General features: G+C 43.8%; 1 protein-coding gene across 1 annotated transcript in view; it reads right to left on the reverse strand.

The window, feature by feature from the left end:
• AFF3 (ALF transcription elongation factor 3) overlaps window positions 1-19,714 on the reverse strand; it is a 190,472-nt gene that overhangs the window by 92,800 nt on the left and 77,958 nt on the right. Inside the window, exons 4-5 of the mRNA XM_069972951.1 lie at window positions 18,808-18,844; window positions 13,711-13,762 (exon numbers count right to left, since the gene is read on the reverse strand). Coding sequence (XP_069829052.1) covers window positions 13,711-13,762; window positions 18,808-18,844 — 89 coding nt within the window. The remainder of the gene's footprint in view (window positions 1-13,710; window positions 13,763-18,807; window positions 18,845-19,714) is intronic.

The raw sequence follows: 19,714 nt of genomic DNA on the forward strand, positions 1-19,714 counted from the left end.
TATTGCACCTACTTTTTATTGTGCTCTTATAACTTAGTGTATTCCTTTACCGTTTATGAACTGTTATTTATAATTCCAGTGCATATACTATAGAATGGTGTACACTTCCTCTGACTTTAATATATGATATTGAGGGGAGGAGGTTGGGGGAGGCAGTACATTGCATGTAAGTGTCAGGAATATGCAGTAGCCTGGTCTGAACTGGGCCTGGTGTTTTGCTTTTGTGTGCCACACCCAATTGCTTCTCAGCTTCCAGCAATGCAGGAGTTAAGCTGAGAAGCTTCTGGACTTGATTTTGCACCTGTCTGGTCTCTGTGATTGATGGGTCTCTCTGCCTGTCTGTAACCTGGAAGATCAAAGCGCTGGTCCAATAGGGATCCAGACCGGGCTCTTGGTCAGCATAAATCAAAGCTGGGACTCAGTCCCAGTGCTGGCTATTTTGAGTAACATCCGGATCCCGAATACTGCTACTTGTTTTGTACTGCGCTGCCTGCTTGGTTTTTGACTTTACCTGTTCGACTATTCTATATTGTGTTTGTATGTCTGTCTTGTTCTGTGTTGCACGTACTCAGTATAGGGAACGTCCTCGTGGTTGTCCACGGCCGCCTAGGGCCGATTGAGGCAAGCAGGTAGGGACAGTTGGTGGGTTCAGCATCAGGGCTCACTGTTGTGTCTGGTCCCTGCCTCCCCTGTCCTGACAGTAAGCGTGTCTTTGGCTAGTAAGCCAGGGTTGATATTGTGTCTCTCCTCAGGTCATTTTTACATTATGTATACAGTCTGTTTTTAGTCTGCTATTTCAATAAAGTATATTACAATTTTACATTGGAATGTGCATACTTTTTTCTATCTTTGGATATGATTCCTAGGACTTGATGATGTTTCAAGGGGGTGAGAGTAAATGCCGGTGAGGCATAGGGCATGAGGAACCCTTGGCCCCACCTCCTTGACACCATTACAGCAGCAATAATAGTCCATAATACGGCTACATACGTTCCTACTGTACATGCCCCGTCCAGTAGGAACGCATATACATGTTCCTGGACTGAAGGGGACTGATGCATATCAATCGAGGTGTTTAAGGTAGTCAGTGACAGGACAAGGACCTGATCACTTGCCCTGACAGGGCAAGACTCTATGAACAGATTGCCGATAACACTGATGAATACTATGCTATGGCATAGCATTCATCAGTATATGCAATCAGAGCATTGCCTATATAAGTCCCCTAAGGGACTTATGTATGTAATGCAAAATGTGTAAAAAAAAGTAAAAAAAAAAAAAAGTTTTAAAACATATTTTTTAAAACTCCCTAATAAAATGCCCCAATAAAGATTCATATTACCCACTTTCCCATTATACAAATAAAAATATTAACAAAATATAAAAAATAAACATATTACATATCGTAGTATTGTCCGATCTATTGAAATATAACAATATTGTTCCTCAACAGTGAACGGCGTAAATGAAAAGTGCGAAAAACAAAACACCAAAAATGAATAAAGTAAAAATTTTTGTCTTACACAAATATATTAATAAAAACTATAGATTATGGCACAAAAAATTACACCTCAACCAGTCCTGTAGATGGAAAAATAGAAGCGCTATGGCCCTTAGAAGGCAGGTAGGAACATTGCTTCAATTTGATATGGGCTTCAATGACCTCGGTCGTGAACTGCTGTATACAGCTCCTGCAGCAGCCGCGGCATGTACCGACCGCAGCTGCAGCAGTAGCTGTATATCCGAAAAATTTTTTTTTTTTTAACCTTTTAGACTGACACATTGTAAGGATGCTTATTTATTTTATATATTTTTTTCCTTATATTTAAGTATACTTTGGCTAATATAAAATTTCATTTCTCTTGCAAGGACAGATGACATAAAGCATAGGGCAACCCCATATGACCAGTACAATGTATAAAACAAATGGAAACAGTTTTTGTATTTATGTAACTGTATCCCTAAGGCATAATAAAGCAGTTCTTAAAGTGTACTTACAAAAAGCCATAAAATAAAAACCCAAGTTTCTCATTACACTTAAGAAGAAATACAGAATGTACAATGCGTGTTTATAGCTTTTCCTAACACATTATTTGCAGATCTTTATATTTGTGTCCTCAGTTGCATAGCTTTAAATAACATAGAGCTACTATAAAATTCTAATTCTGTTAATAATTACAACTCCTTTGTAGGAGCTGCAGTCAGCATGACAGCACATTAGAGCGATATAACCTAGAATTGCGGCTGTGAGGCATCTATTATTATAAATAGGCCCTTAGCAGTAAAAAAAACAGTATAGGATGTGGGACACTGAGACTTTATGTTTAGCTAGTAGGGGTATTAGCAGATTATGCTGCACTATCTCTGAAACACAAACCTGACTGAAACACATACTTGCATACTAGAGATGAGTGACCTGAACCCATAGACTTGGATTTAATTTAAAAACAACAAAAAAAAAACAATGGCTAAAAGTTCAGTTTGGCAAGAAGTTGAACCTTGAATGGCTCAATTCAGCTAAACCTACTAAAATAGGATAGTAAAATAGGATAGGAAGTTGGAGGAAGGCTCACCTGACCTCAGGGTAGCCCACAATGTCTCTCCCAACTGATCAGGAGGCAGGGTAGGGGTACAGAGCCACTGTAAAAGCCTAGGCACATAGCTACTACAACGATTTTAGAGACTGTATGTGATAGGTTTTGTGTCTGGACAGTGAAGAAGCAATTTACTGCTTAGCTGCTGCTCCCAGAAAAGGGTAATTTGGGGGAAAACCATTGCTTCTGATACCCCTGTGTGCATATAAACAGCAGCAGGATTCTGTTACCAAAGAGGGATAATTTTACCATAAAGTATACTGCAAAAAGAAAAAACTAAATGATTTCTGAAGTGAAATTAAAAAACAAACAAACAATCTTTTGAAAAGTTAATTCATCTCTATTGTCTTCTCTCCTGGAATGTTTAGAAGACTTTTAAAATGAGTCCCACTGGGGTCTACATTTAGTCTGGGTTCTGAATTTTGAGATCTGGTTTGTTTATTTTGTTTATTTATTTATAGTCCAAACTGGGGAAAAAAAGACCATAAGCAGCACTCACCAGTCATAAGCAGCACTCACCAGTCATAAGCAGCACTCACCAGTCAGCTAATACAGAGCTTTATTTTGCCAACATCAAACAAACAGCAGTGAGGTACAGAAAGCAGGTAAAATCCACTGAGCTGAATTTGTGGACCTTCGGGTCAGTTTGTCACAATCAAGGCCGATTTGGTACCGTTAATTTGTAGTCTTGAGAAGAACCCACATCGGCCACTTATGTGGGCAGCCCTTGGTAGAAAAGAATTCACCTCAGGCATTAATAACATTAAATGATCAAAATTAGGCCCAATGCTGCCCTCTCTGTCCCCAGGGTTGTTTGTAAACTAGTTCCCCAGCCCACTTCTACTGACTCCCACATGAGTAACCACCAGGACCCTTTGGATAGTCTGACTTTCCAGGGATGCGCCCTATTTTATCTCCATATACTGTATGTAATTATAATATGATATATGTAATTGCACTAAATCACCACTTCCACCCATAACTCCTGTGACCTTTTCCTGCAGTTTCAAACACCACAATACTTGTCTTCAAAATTATGACTTTTTCTTGTCAGCTAAAATACTACATACTGTACATTTATCTTGTTCTACTTTAAAGTGATACTGTATCCACCCTGTCGCAGACGCAGATGTGTTCTTTAAAATGTGCCTGGTGCCTTGATTAGGGTAAAAAAAATCATCTTTTAATCTGCAGCAGCCGAGTCAATGAGGATTGGCCTAGAGTGTCTGTGCCCTTGGCCTGCGACACCTCCCCTTTCTCCCCACCCCCCTCCTTGACATTGGGACCGCCCCCTGGGATTTCTCCTATTCATCACCTGTCTAAACAGTGCCACGCTTTATCGACTCGGCTGCTGCAGATAAAGGCCATGTTAACACACTATCGGTGAGATTTATCAAACTGGTTTAAAGTGAAACTGGCTCAGTTGCCCCTAGCAACCAATCAGATTACACCTTTCATTCCTTACAGAATCTTTGGAAAATGAATGGTGGAATCTGATTGGTTGCTAGGGGAAACTGAGCCAGTTTCACTTTACACCAGTTTGATAAATCTCCCCCTATATTTGCAACACCGGGTGCTATTTATTGAAAGTATGAAATAACATTATTTACTATGGAACAACGGCCACAGTGTATACACTCTGTATACACTGCGGCTGCTGTTCTGTACAGCCGGACAGAAAACTCACATGTCTATTTTGTGTGAGCCTATATCGTATATAGGAGTGAGGATTTTAATCAGAGGTTTTCTAGACAACAGATTGCAATGGAGTGATACGTTTTCTAGGGAACCTCTTAGCTTTATCAGGTAGAATACCTGATAGTGATACTGTTACCCCCTTTTAGTATGAGGACTTCTCTACACAGCAGTAAAGCTTAAATTCAGCAGTTTTCATATATTAATTTATAACACATTTCTTGGTGCTTGGTCCAGTGAAAAATGTTTTTTATCGTTGGTGGATTGTGCGACCTGGGCAGGGCTTCACGAGTGAAGCATTATTAGCCACACCCACATTGGTTCTATATGCCCCTCCCCTACATTGCGTCATTGTCGGCTAGGCCCCTCCCCCCCTCTGTGGCGATTGGAATGGGTCGGCCAAGAGGTCTAGGCTTCACCCCTCTAGGTCAGCCCATTCCAATGGCGGCTAAGGAGGCAGGGACTAGATGGTGATGACATCACTGAGAGGCGGGCCTACGGAGCTGATGTGGGCAGGGCTAAGTGGCACTGTGCCTGTGAAGCCCCGCCCAGGTGGCACAATCCACCAATGATAAAAAGCATTTTTTACTGGACCAAGCACCAAGAAATCTATTATAAAGTAAAGTATAAAAACTGCAGAATTTAGGTTTTAGAGATGTACAGATGTCCTCATACAGAAAGGGGGTGACAAGGTCACTTTAAAATAACTCTATGTGACAGCTATATAAATAGCATGTGGATTTTCCTAGCATTTGATTTCATTCCATTTTCAGGCTGTGTGAACATGTTGACTAGAGATTTCTAGAGATGTAAAGGATGTTATAAAATAACTGACTATCTAATTCACACTTTAGGAGTGTATATGAAGCATAGCATTCTTCAGTAAACACAACTGTATACAATTCAATAATGTTACAGTTCAGTTGACAGCTGTTGGCCAACTCCTGTAGATTAGAGACCCACAAGACATGATTTTTCCTTTTCTAACCCCAGGCTGTGAAATGTCTCTATAAACGCTTACACATTTTGATTGTATCCAGCTGCTCATACACCACTTCTGGCTTTGCCTGAAACAATGCAAATGTTTTAAGCTGAATGGCTAATATAGGAAATCAGTAACTACTTGGCAGCATTTCTTTGAATTGCTAAATGGTTTTTTTCAAGTAAGTGCATATGACTGGGGCAAGCAGGGGCGTAGCTAAAGGCTGTTGGGCCCTGGTGCAAAATTTTGGCTCCCCCAATCCCATCCAATAAGCACAGTCAGAGGTAAAAAAAAAAAAAGTTATATCCAATTACTTTAAGGTGACGCCTTCTAATGTGCCACCATGTCTTAATGAACTGTCACTGCCTCCACCTCATGTACTGTACCACTGCCTCCCCCTCATGTACTGTACCACTGCCTCCACCTCATGTACTCTAACACTGCCTCCACCTCATGTATTGTACCCCTGCCTCCCCCTAATGTACTGTACCACTGCCCCCAACTCATGTACTGTACCACTACCCCCCTCATGTACTGTATCACTGCTTTCACCTTATGTACTGTACCACTGTCCCCTATAATTTATGGACTATACTGTGTCATTCTCTAATCATTGTTTACCAATCTTTGACTCTTCAGCTGAAAAACTACAACTCCCATCACAAACTGCCAGCAGGACATGATGGAGGTTGTAGGGCTGCAACCTATAGAGACAGAAGACTGCAAAACTACAACTCCCACCATGAGCTGCAAGTAGGACATGATGGAGGTTGTAATGGTGCAGTCTGCAGAGACACTGACTGCAAAACTACAAACTACATCATATACACACATAGGGGGAGATTTATAAAACATGGTGTCAAGAAAAAACTCAGTGAAAGCTAGCAACCAATCAGATTCCACCTTTCATTTTCCAAAGAGTCTATGAGGAATGAAAAGTGGAACCTGATTGGTTGCTAGGGACAACTGAGCCAGTTTCACTTGACACCATGCAGTGCAGTTTCTAGGTAATTTTGACTACAGGGCGAATCTTGATAAAAGCGCCCCCCCCCCCCCCCCCAGTTGTTTATTGCGGTCGTTGCTAGAAAGAACCAGTGTGTGTACTACAGCAGTGTTACCCAACCTTTCAAAAGTCATTCAGTGACTCACAGGTGACGTCTTCTTTAATCTGAGGCGTCCCTTTCCTCTCCATCTTGCCCAGACCTCCATGATGATTTCTTGCAGCTACAATTCGTCTCTTCTAAACCTGCCAGACAGACATCTTAGGCTCCGCACTTATCCAGCAACTTCCACTTTTTTGTGTCACGTGCAGTAAAGTCAGTAGCTATGTGGGTTTCCCCATGTATATAGGATCCCCTGCTGTGTCCTCCATATAGTAATAATGCTCCTGCTGTACCCACCATAGTGAGTTCCCTTGCCTGCAATTAACCAGACTGCTATCCACATACACTATCCCCCCTGACCCCCCCCCCCCTCCACACACTATCCCCCCTGACCCCGGCTCCACACACTATTCCCCCTGACCCCGGCTGCACACACTATTCTCCCTGCCCCCCTCCACACACTATTCCCCCCTGACCCCCCTCCACACACTATCCCCCCTGACCCCCCCCTTTACACTATCCCCCCTGACCCCCTCCACACACTATCCCCCTGACCCCCCTTTACACTATCCCCCCTGACCCCCCTCCACACACTATCCCCCCTGACCCCCCTTTACACTATCCCCCCTGACCCCCCCTCCACACACTATCCTCCCTGACCCCCCCACACACTATCCCCCCGACCCCCCCCCCACACACTATCCCCCCCTGACCACCCCTTTACACTATCCCCCCTGACCCCCCCTCCACACACTATCCCCCCTGACCCCCCTTTACACTATCCCCCCTGACCCCCCTCCACACACTATCCCCCCCGACCCCCCCTCCACACACTATCCCCCCCGACCCCCCCTCCACACACTATCCCCCCCGACCCCCCCTCCACACTTTATCCCCCCCGACCCCCCCCACACACTATCCCCCCTGACCCCCCCACACACTATCCCCCCTGACCCCCCTCCACACACTATCCCCCCTGACCCCCCTCCACACACTATCCCCCCTGACCACCCCTTTACACTATCCCCCCTGACCCCCCCTCCACACAAATACACACTACCCCACCTTTCCCCCCCAAACGCACACACACATACATACACACTTCTCCACTTGATCGTACACTGGCTGCCTTCTCACCTCGACCTGTGAGATGAGTGCTGCAGCGGTAGTAGCAGCAGCCTCACCTACTGCCCGCTTGACATTTCGCCGTGTTCTTCCAATCGGATCAACGCAGGGTGGGAACGTGGAGCCGCTACGGCCGGCCGCGGTGCACGCAGCCAATCAACGCATCCGCCACGGCCGGCTGCAAGCAGCTTCACGTTCCCGCTCAGCGCTGATTCGATTGGGCGGGCAGTAGATCAGGCAGAGAGGAGGGGAGGCAGAGGGAAGGCCGAGGCAAGTCTTGGGTGCTCATATGAGAGCGGTCGTGGTGGGCGGAGCAGCTGCGGATGTGCTCAGATGAGCGCAGATGGGGGGAGCGGGCGGCCGGGTGACGGTCAGGGGGCGCATAGTGAGCTATTCAACCCAGGCTGTGTGAGGTCCTGGGGGTGCCACCAGCGCCCCCTAACTGTCGGCGCCCTGTGCCGTCGCCCGGCCCGCCCGGTGCAAGAAACGGCCCTGACACCATGTTTGATAAATCTCCCCCATACTGTATATACATACATACATACATACACCATATACACATATACATACATCATATACACACATACTGAACATGCGTACACATATACATACCAGTCCATAAAGAAACACATACAATACTTATTTTCAAATGCTCAAATCTTCATTATTAGCAAATTCCAGTACATACAAATAAACATTAGTAATAACATCCATTTATATCACCCAGTGCATACGACACGGCTTCGGAGAACATTTATTCCTCCAAGTTCGGTCTTTGACATCTCAGGCATTGTTCACAGAGGCGAGATGAAAGGTTCCATGATACATGTGCAATGTTTCAAGCCTTGACAAAGAGAGCGTTTGCTCTTGAAACGTTGCAACACCTGAGATGTCAAGACTGAACTTGGAGGAATAGATGTTCTCTGAAGTCGCGTCGTATGCACTGGGGCATATACATGGATGTTATTAATAATGTACACTTGTATGTGATGGAATTTGCTAATAATGAAGATTTGAGCATTTAAAAAGAAGTATTGTATATGTTTCTTTATAGACTAATACGTGATTGTGACAGTTGTGGAGCGGCTGTAGTGAAACACACCCAACACCCAGGTGCAACATAGGATGCTGTTCACACTGTTATATAGACTATACATATACATACTGCACATATATCACCTATGCACATACTAAACATGCATGCATACTGTGCATGCAACATATACTGTACACACATACCATGCATGCATCACAATTTATACACATACACTTGCACACTGCATATTTACATCAACAGTTCTCATACACAGACAGGCAGTCAGGCGCACACACACACACGGCACACAGACTTACATATTATGAGGAAACTCCAGGAAGTTGTCAGCAGCTCCATGCCTCCCTCCTCCTCCATCTTCCTCCTCATTCCGGACCGTGCTCTTCTGCCCCTTCTCCTCCTCCTCTGCACCGACAGCAGAGGAGAGCACCCCATTAGCTTAAGGTTATACAAATTATTCTTATTTTTTGCAGTTTATATCAGAAAACACAACAGATAAATTCATTTTGCTTACCTTAGGATTTTCTACTTTCTGTTAAAGCAGGGGTGGGGAACCTCCGGCCCGCGGGCCGCATTGGGCCCCTGAGACCTCCCGATGCGGCCCGCGGCCCGCAGCTCCCCTGTGATGCGCGCCGCTCTGGAGGAGGAAGGAGACGGCATACACAGCATCCTCCGGTGTCTGTGACAGCTGCCGGACACAGGGGGATGCTGTCTATGCCGGCTTCTTCCCCAGCCGAGCGGCGTGTGTCTTTAGTCTCCTGCGGGCCGCGCGCGATGACGTCATTTCATCGCGCGCCCCCTGCAGGAGAAAGACTGGCACAGAGGACCTGGGACAGAAGAGGACATGGGCAGCGTGGGAACGGAGGAAAGGTGAGAGGGATGTTTATTTTTTTTATTTGGGGGTTAACTAGGCCACCAGGGACATGCCTGATGGGGGTTAACTAGGCCACCAGGGACATGCCTGATGGGGGTTAACTAGGCCACCAGGGACATGCCTGATGGGGGTTAACTAGGCCACCAGGGACATGCCTGATGGGGGTTAACTAGGCCACCAGGGATATGCCTGATGGGGGTTAACTAGGCGACCAGGGATATGCCTGATGGAGGATTAAATAGGCCACCAGGGACATGCCTGATGGGGGTTAACTAGGCCACCAGGGACATGCCTGATGGGGGTTAACTAGGCCACCAGGGACATGCCTGATGGGGGTTAACTAGGCCACCAGGGACATGCCTGATGGGGGTTAACTAGGCCACCAGGGACATGCCTGATGGGGGTTAACTAGGCCACCTGGGACATGCCTGATGGGGGTTAACTAGGCCACCTGGGACATGCCTGATGGGGGTTAACTAGGCCACCAGGGACATGCCTGATGGGGGTTAACTAGGCCACCTGGGACATGCCTGATGGGTGTTAACTAGGCCACCAGGGACATGCCTGATGGGGGTTAACTAGGCCACCTGGGACATGACTGATGGGGGTTAACTAGGCCACCTGGGACATGACTGATGGGGGTTAACTAGGCTACCAGGGATCTGACTGATGGGGGTTAACTAGGCCTACCAGAGGCATCACTGGGGGGGTTAACTAGGCTACCAGGGACATGACTTGGGGGTTAACTAGACTACAAGGGGCATCACTGGGGGGGTTAACTACAATAGCAGGGCATCACTGGGGGTTAACTACAATAGCAGGGGAACTAGGGGAACAATACTTTGCCTTGCCCTGGGTGCTGCAAACCCACACTACTAACTGCCGCACACGGTATGCGGTCCTCAAATGATTTTATTAATGCCCCGACCGGCCCTCGACATGGAAAAGGTTCCCCACCCCTGTGTTAAAGGGATCTATTTAATTATTTTGTAAAACTTCTGTGGATAAACCATGAACCTCAAACAGACTGAAGCAATGTCACCACAAGTGATAAGTACTGAGTTTTAAGACATGGGTAGTAAACAATGTCACACTTTACTGCACATTGACAAATATAAACTCAAGCATCAACTAATAGGTGAACTTGGGAACATGTATGGAGGAGAAGTCATATCATAACTGCTTTACAGCAAACGGTTCAATCACAATGTTTGAGTGAAAGCATGGAGCAAAATGTATCTCTAGTTTACCCCTGAGTTCTGTAATAGCTAAAAACAAACTAATACAAAGTCCTTTGGTTATAAAAATAAAAGTTATGCTCAGCCAATCGTTGCTGAGCAGCTGATGACGCGCTAGAGGGGGGCCGGCATGAGGCTGGAGCGGTCCGGCTGGCCTCCTGAAGATGACGTGTTTGACCCAAGATGGCGGCCAGGGTCGACAGTGATTGCGTGAGTATAATACACCACACTTCCGGGGTGAGGGGAACATGGGAAAGGGGGCCATTCACTTAAATAACACACATTACAAAGTTGTATAACTTTGTAATGTGTGTTATTTAGTGTATAAATATTGAACGCGGCACTACCCCTTTAATGTATTTACATGTAATTGTAGAAATAAGATTGGTCATCCTAAATAAAATCCTATGTGTTCTTTTTTTTTTTTTGCAATGTGAATGACCCACAATATCAAGTCAGAAAAATTGGTTAAGAGGAAGGAAAATCGTTGGAGAACACTGTGTATGTTTGTTTAGGTTATTTTAGAAATCTCTTTGGCTCAGAAAGATTGAATCAGCCCTTTGACTGAATTCTTGCCTGATTCATGGAGTTTATCCAAGACAGTGTTAAAGTAAACTGATGCACGCACAAGACATCATTTGTCTACTGTCAGCCAGATATTGTAGGATTACAGTGTCACACATTAGCTCACATCACTTCCCAACCCCTGCTGCTAACGTAGTTCATAACTGTTTTTTTTTCATGAAGGTTAACAGCAAAAATAAAGATTTAAGAGTGTGTATTGCTATATTGTTTGCATAAATACATGCATCAGTACTTGTGAATATATGAATCCTTGTAACTCTGGAAATGTTAGGAAACCTCTTCAGCTAAAGGTTCATTCTTTGACAGAATTACCCATGGCAGCTAAAACATACTCCCTACTCATCTTGCTTCTTGTTTAGTGCCAGTAAATGATCACTAGAAAGTTGAATAATTTTAGGCCTGACCCCTGATTCTCTCCACTCTGGATTGCCCAATTGCTTGCATTTGCATGAGACCACTAAAACTGTGCGAGTATATAGGAATCGTCATTGACATAATAATGCTGGGTAATCTGGAGCAAAGGGAATGAAAGGGCAGGGTCCAAAATTATCCCACTTTCTATTGACTAGTCACTATATTTTACTAACATCAAAGATTATATACACATTTATCAGTTTATTACAATATATAAATATCAAAATTAAATGGGTTTTCCATTAGGACCATCTCCAACCTGCTAAAATTGAGATGTAGGATGTATAATCAATTTAAATGTAAAGTAACATATTAAAATAGGTTAAACTAGCAGGGCGTCAGGATAGAGCAGTGTTGAAGCAGGTGATTGGAGATTCTTTGCTTTAGTTCTGTTGCACACCAATCCCTGCTACTGTACACACAGCAAGTTGAAGGGGATTTAAGTGTGTACAGTAGCAGGGGATCATTATTTAGCAGAGTTGAAAAATAGCAGCAACTTGCTTGCATATAACACAACGTGAGTATCTACCTACAAAGCTTCTTGTTTGCACATGCTAATTTGATCCACTCTAAAGCCCCTATAAACAGGGCGACTGAGAGGAGCAAACGAGCGCTGTCAGCTCTCGTTTGCTCCGCGTTCCCTGCTCGTTGCCGGCCCTTTTACACACATTGGCAGCATGCGGGTGAGTACAGCGGGGGCCGCAGAGAACTGTGGGGGGACTGCTCGGGTGATCAGTAGATTGTCCGGGCAGCCCATAGCAGACAGCAGCGGTATGCTGCCACCGCTCCTATACCACAAAGCAGCTACCTTCCATATAAGTCATTTGTCTTTAAAGATGTTGAAAGACAAACGACTGGAACGATCAGCCGACATCATTCATGTCAGCTGATCGTTGCCTTCTATTACTCAAGACGATTAATGGCCGTAACAGCCAATATTGGCTGAATACATCCGATAATCGTTTTGTGTAATAGGGCCTTAAAGCAACTCTGTACCCACAATCTGACCCCCCCAAACCGCTTGTACCTTCCAATAGCTGCTTTTAATCCAAGATCTGTCCTGGGGTCCAATCGGCAGGTGATGCAGCTATTGTCCTAAAAAACAACTTTTACACTGGCAGCCCCGTGCCCAACGTCCGGGGCTTAGATTGTGTATGCATTAGGCTGGCACACCCTCTCTGTCCCTCATCCCCGTCCTCCTCATCATTGGGAATGCTCCAGGCAGATTGTCTCCTATTCGTCAGCTGTGTAAATACTGAACATGGGCTGGATCGTTAAGGTACCTGTGCAATGTTCAAACAGGAGAAAATGTTCCAGTGACATTCCTAATGATGAAGAGGGTGGGGAGGAGGGATGGAGGGTTGGTACAAAGTTAGGGCACAGACACTCCCTTTGGGAACGGGCTACAAGTTTAAAAGTAGTTTTTTAAGACAATAACTGCATCACCTGCCGAACGGACCCCAGGACAGATGAAAAGTAGCTATCTAAAGGTACAAGTGGTTTGGGGGGATCAGATTGTGGGTACAGAGTTGCTTTAAGCACGGCAGCACTGATTGGGTGATGGGAAGCGAGGGGAGCCAGGAACCTCACACAGCCGCGGCACCGAGCAGGTAATGTATGTTTCGAGCCGGGGCTGCAGGGGGTCAAAGGGGCCGGCTTACATATCCGCAGTTGAATGAAAATTTCGCTGCAGATATGTAACCCATAGACCTTCACACTACATGGATCTGCAGCGAATTTCACTGCAAACCAGCATCATGAAATCCGCTGTGGATCCGGTACATGTGAAGGTACCCTTAAACCCACTGAAGCTAATCATCAGCAGAGTGGCAGAGCACATCATCAGGGTAAATAAACAAAGGGACCAGGGTGTATTGGGGCATCAACGCTGGACTGGGAGAAAGGAGTACACTCTAATTTATTGTCTTATAGATGTACAAGACTATAGTTAGGCTCTTATAGTTTTACAGACATAGCTAAAGATCATCACTGTAAGTATGAATGTAATAAACGCATAACAGAAAAAAATTAATAAATAGCACTTACGATATTTGTACTGCATAGTGCGCTGGACTTGTGATCTTTAAATCGTCATGTTCTTTGAAAAAGATATGAGGAAAACTAGTTAGTATACACAAAATTAGAAAATAAAATGTTTTTAAATGTTTAAAAAACCTTAATTGAAAATGATTGAACTATAAAACTAAATTGATAACTGACATATTTACTGTGTATATGTATTTTTATATTTAATGCATACTATTTAATTATTTGATACTTTTTTTTAATAATAAAAGTCATTGGAAACCGGATCAAAATGGATGCACACAAATGCATCCCTTTTTTTAATCAATTTTTTGTAAAAACAATGAAAAAAATGCATTGTAAAAACGCAATGTGAACCCAGCCTAAGACCAGAGGCAAATACTGTTACAGTTGCTAAAGCTTCACTTGAGTCAGATCTGGGTTGAGATTGTGGTGGTCACTACACCGTGCAAAGTTCTAGGAGGTTTTACCCAACACTGTCTCCAGTCCACAGTGAGAGGACAAACTCAAAAATCCTGGTCCTGCTTCAAGAGAGTGAATTGTCTAAGAGGCAATTTAGCTGGGCAAGGCCTCTACTGCAGTCACTTAACTCTTTGTGGGTTACTAGCTGAAGTTAGTGCTGCATGACATACACATTTCACATGGCATAAAGTCTTCTTAAAGCAGCACTATCAGCAGGTTCTTCCCAGGGAACATGCTGATATGCCGCAGTAACTGTGTCCCACAGTAATAGATAGCTGTCGAGACTGCTTCCCTATGCAGCCGCCGTGTATAGAGCCCACTATGCATATATGAATATGCATAGTGGGTGGGACGGGAGGGGGCGGGCATCTTGATAATTGTTCTAATAACACACTAAATTGGGGAGATTTTAGGGAAAAAGCTGTGCAAGCTGCCCTCTGGCCCCGAGCAACGCCCTAAATGCTCTTAAGCAGGTAATTTGCGATTTTAGAAACAATGCGAGAGAGAAAAGGGGTGAAAGTAGCGGCTATCTACTACTGAGGGACACAGCTACTGCGGCATATCAGCAGGTTCTCTGGGAAGAACCTGCTGATAGTGCCGCTTTAAGTTTTCTTAGCCAACATATGTGGGCTCTCTACAGCAGAGTATAAGCTAACTTCACACATACATCATCTCAACTCAGTTTGCTAGTCTGCGTACATTCAAAGACTTTTAGTCAGCACAAAAGCTTAGAAAGCAACTAAAAAAGGAAATGGTGACCGAATTCTAACCATCCATCCTAAGTACCTTTGCAACCCTGTGCTATAAGAAAATGTATTGTTCGGATTTCCGCACAGAGACTCTTAGTAAAGTTTATCCCTTTCTGCAAGTGTGTCTGGACTGTCTATATTGCAAACATAACACCATGGGTACACCTCCTGACACCTCAAATCCAGGACAGACAGGAGGGTTGGAGACATAATTAAGAAGCTTTACTTACTGGTCCCGGTGCCCCCTGCAGAGCAGTGTCGCCAGCTTACTCTCACCCTTCAATCTCCAGCTTTCTCCAAGTTTTCTGTGTCATCATGACCAAACCTCACTGACTGAGCAGGCATTTCTGGGCCGGGTTGAGACGTTGCAGGACTGGGAGCTATAGGAAGCTTACGGGTGACTGTGAGCAATGACACTGCGCTGCAGGGGCCTGAACTGGATTTTTACATTTTGCATGAGTTTTTTTCTTTAAGTGTACCCTGGAGTAAAGGACTCTATATTGTCCTCCATTCAGAGTTTCAAGGGTTCACTGGGGATCTAAAGGGTTAGTAAGCCACAATGCCATCTGTGGCATCACTATGGCATCCCTAACGTAGGCCCAAGAGACAACTGCCCTCAACTGCTTTTGTCTTGAATCACATTATATTTGAATAGGTTTAACATCTCTGCACACAGAAATACCAAATTTGTAAATTTTGTTTAGACTTTTATTTTAAAAATGTAAAAAAGTTTTTTTTTGTTTTTTTTTTTTACTTGGGGGTAACATATTTTAAAACTTTTACTTATTTTGTTTACAAAGTTTAATGCAGTACTACTGTCTTAAGGTTAACTATCAAATTGGTAATATGCAAAAGGAAGGCTGTACTAGCAGATCTGACATGGCCGTCATGAAGGCCCTCAGAAGGCACTTGGCCCCTGAGGCAACAGATCGACTTCCGGCAATTTGATCTCGGGGTTGCCCTGACAGGTCTGACACCACTCAGAAATCTAGGTGCCATGGTTGCTGTTGACTGTGGCATCAAGTTTATGATCTCCATTAGAGTGATCTCCAATGCTGGTCACTGATGGTGAATGTGAGCAGCTGATAGCCGGTGGCATCAGCTGTTTACAACGTATCAGCACTTTTACTGAGGAAAAAAATTCTACAATAAACGGATGGAAATGTGACCCTGTGTAGATTTTTTGTTTGCTGGTTGTTTAAACTAAACTATATCATTACAGAACAAATAGATTATGGATGGTTTCTATTCCTTTAATAAGATAAAAATGTAACACATTGATTTACTAATTTGCAATACATAGGCTCTTGCCTAACATGACTTTCTCTCTTCTTGTTTCAAAGAGCCGTGCAGAATAATTTTGCTGTTATTTGATGCAACTTGATAAACTTTATTTGGTTATTTTATTCAGTTTTCAATCAAAATCTAAAATCTATGCCCTTTTATGAATCAAAATGAATCAGCACATAGTCCACATTGCATTTTAATGATCAAGTATATGAAATGACTGGCCCGGTTATAAATCCCGTTTTACAACAGGCTGAATTCTAAATTAGTCATTATATCAACACAGCATAAAAGGCCTTTATATTTACAGCTAAATCCCTGCTTTTACGTTACACATAAACAAACTTTAAATTGGCCTTAAAATGTGAATGTCTTATGGATGAAACTCTTATATCTCTCTTCACTTTTTAATATCCACACAAAGTAAACTGTGACTTGAACCAGGGGAATTATAGCTTATTTTACTCATTCTTTATTGCTGCTCACCAAAAGAAGTTTCTTACCAAGGTTAACTTGGTTATCTCTTTTTTCACTCAATGTATGTTAGAGATATGTTAGAGGGTGTCAGGACTACCAAGAACCACATGCAGGTGAAGCACAGGGAGTAAGTCCACTTCTTTGCAGTCCACAGCCTTAGGGATTTGCACCTTCTCAGCTACAATATACTGCTGTTTCCTCCCACAGGCAAGTATTCTACTTTCCTATTGGCCAGTGGAATTACCTAACATATATATTTTACTGACTGTTATTTGCACATTTTTGCTACCTTGTAGAGCAGGGTACTTGTATGTGTGACTTAAACTGAAGGGCAGATGTTAATATGTTATTCCTGCACAGGCTTTCATGTAATCTCATAACGTGTGCTGAATGGGTGTGAGGGGGAAAAATACAGAGATAGCAGGAAATGGAGACAGAGAAGAACGGAGGGGGAAGTGTGAGAGAACGAGACACAGTGAGGTGTTACTTAGTGCACATTGTACATCACCCTGCTTTCCTAGGTGGCTGTAGTTCTTACTACTTTATAAGCTTGGTTTATCAGCACCTGGGAAAGTAAGGTGGTTGTTAACAGGAAGTGTATTATCTCTCTCTCTATATATATATATTTGCATCCCTCTCTCTGTCTATTGTCTACCTATCCCTTTTCACCTCACTCGCTGTCTCTCACTCACGCTTCACCCTACCCCATTTCCTGCTATTTCTGTGTATCTCGCTCTCTTTCTGTCTCTGTCTCCATGTTGTTATAAGATCACAATTATCCAGCTGTGATGAAAGTCTGTGCAGGAATAACATATACAATTTTACCCTTCTGTTTGATTAACACAGGCAGGCACCCAGCTTTCCTAGGTGCTGATAAGTCACTGTGTGATAGTTACATTCCCTCTGCAGGCTGAGGCAGGAGGAGCTGTGGGGGGGGGGGGGGGTCTGTTTGGTTGTGTGATGTAATATGGTTGGCCTCATTGAGGTAAGGAGTTGGGGAGTGAGCTGGCTTAGCAGCAGTGGGCGTTACTGAGGGGGCTGTCTTAGCAGCAGTGGGCATTACCGAGGGGGCTGTCTTAGGAGCAGTAGGCATTAGTGAGGGGGCTGGCTTAGCAACAGTGGGCATTACTGAGGGGGCTGGCTTAGCAGCAGTGGGCATTACTGAGGGGCTGGCTTAGCAGCAGTAGGCATTACTGAGGGGGCTGGGTTACCAGCAGTAGGCGTTTGTGAGGGGGCTGGCTTAGCAGCAGTGGGCGTTACTGAGGGGGCTGTCTTAGCAGCAGTGGGCATTACTGAGGGGGCTGTCTTAGCAGCATTGGGTATTACTGAGGGGGCTGTCTTAGCAGCAGTAGGCATTAGTGAGGGGGCTGGCTTAGCAACAGTGGGTGTTACTGAGGGGGCTGGCTTGCACACAATGAATGCTGGCCTCAGTAGTTTTAGACCTCACAGGCAAACACAATATGAAACAGGAAGTGAAGAGAATATGGATGGTAGGTAACAGCTCCACAGCAGCCACAAAAAAATATCATCTAGCAGCAAAACTTGGCAGGGATTTTTAGATAAGCCTTAGACACAACACCAGCAATTTTTAATATTTTTTTGCTGATAGTTGAACAACCCCTTTATAGAACACCCCGTCAATTCTGGTGCCTGCTAATTGAAATTTGACCCTTACATTATGAAATATAAATAGGCAAGATTTGCTAGAAGGTATATTTCTGCAATAAAATGTAAATTGTCAGCTCATGTGGTCATGACTCAAAACTCCAATGGTGAGCCACACAGCAAGAAGTCGCGAGCCACATGTGGCTCCTGAGTCACTGGTTGGGGACCACAGCTCTAATAGATTGTCTAGTTTATGTCTTCATCTTCTAATATAGACTAGTATAGAAAACCACCAAATATGGCCAACATTTTAAACATGTGACCAGATTTCACAATTCCCACTTTTCTTTCAGATGTGACAGTGTGTTAAAAATGCGCCAGTATTTGCAGTCACTGTTTCTTTATAGTAAGATGTATTATAAATACAACAAATACATTCATATCAAACTCAGAACATCTGCTGCCTTCCTGATCACAGCATATTCTATGAAATATAAATAAGGAAAAAGTTACTTACTTTGACTGCAAAATCCCATGCTGCTATGTAGATAATCCTGCCAAAGAAAAAACACATATATAAAAATATATTCATATAAGCTATGTGTTTTTTCTCTAAGGTGCAATCTGTTTATCAGCATCTTTTCTGCACCGCTGTTCTCAACAAAATAATTTTGACTTCTTGACGTGACCGTTCCTAAGTTACAGAGAACAAAAGAGTTAAATTATTAGCTTTTCTCGTATCAGTCAGATTATGATACTTTTCATACTGTTGTATTACTATGGGTAAGGTCAGTCATACAGTTCTATGGTGATCTAGGTTCTGCTCGGATTGCCAAGGCTTGGCTGTAAATCTACAGTACTGAATTCTAACTGCCTGGGACAAACATATAATCATCCTAACATAATAAGAAAAGAAATAATAAGAGGACAGCCTAGATGGACCAGGTGGTCTTTTTCTGATGACAATTTTCTATATAGATATACTCTTCTCAATTGGCTGACATCCTTTTCTCAATAACATGATCCCATAGGTATTCTTAGCACCCTATATGAATGAGGCTCCTGACTACTCTGACCATCCCTGATATGTGCTGATAACTATAACTAGACACAAGGACAGTGTAATTTAAAGGGGATCTCTTTTACGGTCATGACAGTCATGATTACAGTCATGGCACTATGACTAGTTCTCAGAAGTTAACCGCACCAATGAATGGTTAAAGGTTATTGCCATACAGAAGCCCAGTTTAAAAGTTACTTTTTTATCAGAAGAGTCATCATATGTTGCTGGCACTTCAACATTTTTTTCCTGCTGACAAGTTCCTTTGAGAGAATGGGCACAGTTAGGGTACTATTTGACAGGCCGATGGGGGCCCGATAATAAATGTTAACGAGCGCCGATCTGCTAGTTTACTGGACCTATT

Source organism: Dendropsophus ebraccatus, chromosome 5, assembly GCF_027789765.1.
Source record: "Dendropsophus ebraccatus isolate aDenEbr1 chromosome 5, aDenEbr1.pat, whole genome shotgun sequence".
Taxonomy (NCBI): domain Eukaryota; kingdom Metazoa; phylum Chordata; class Amphibia; order Anura; family Hylidae; genus Dendropsophus; species Dendropsophus ebraccatus.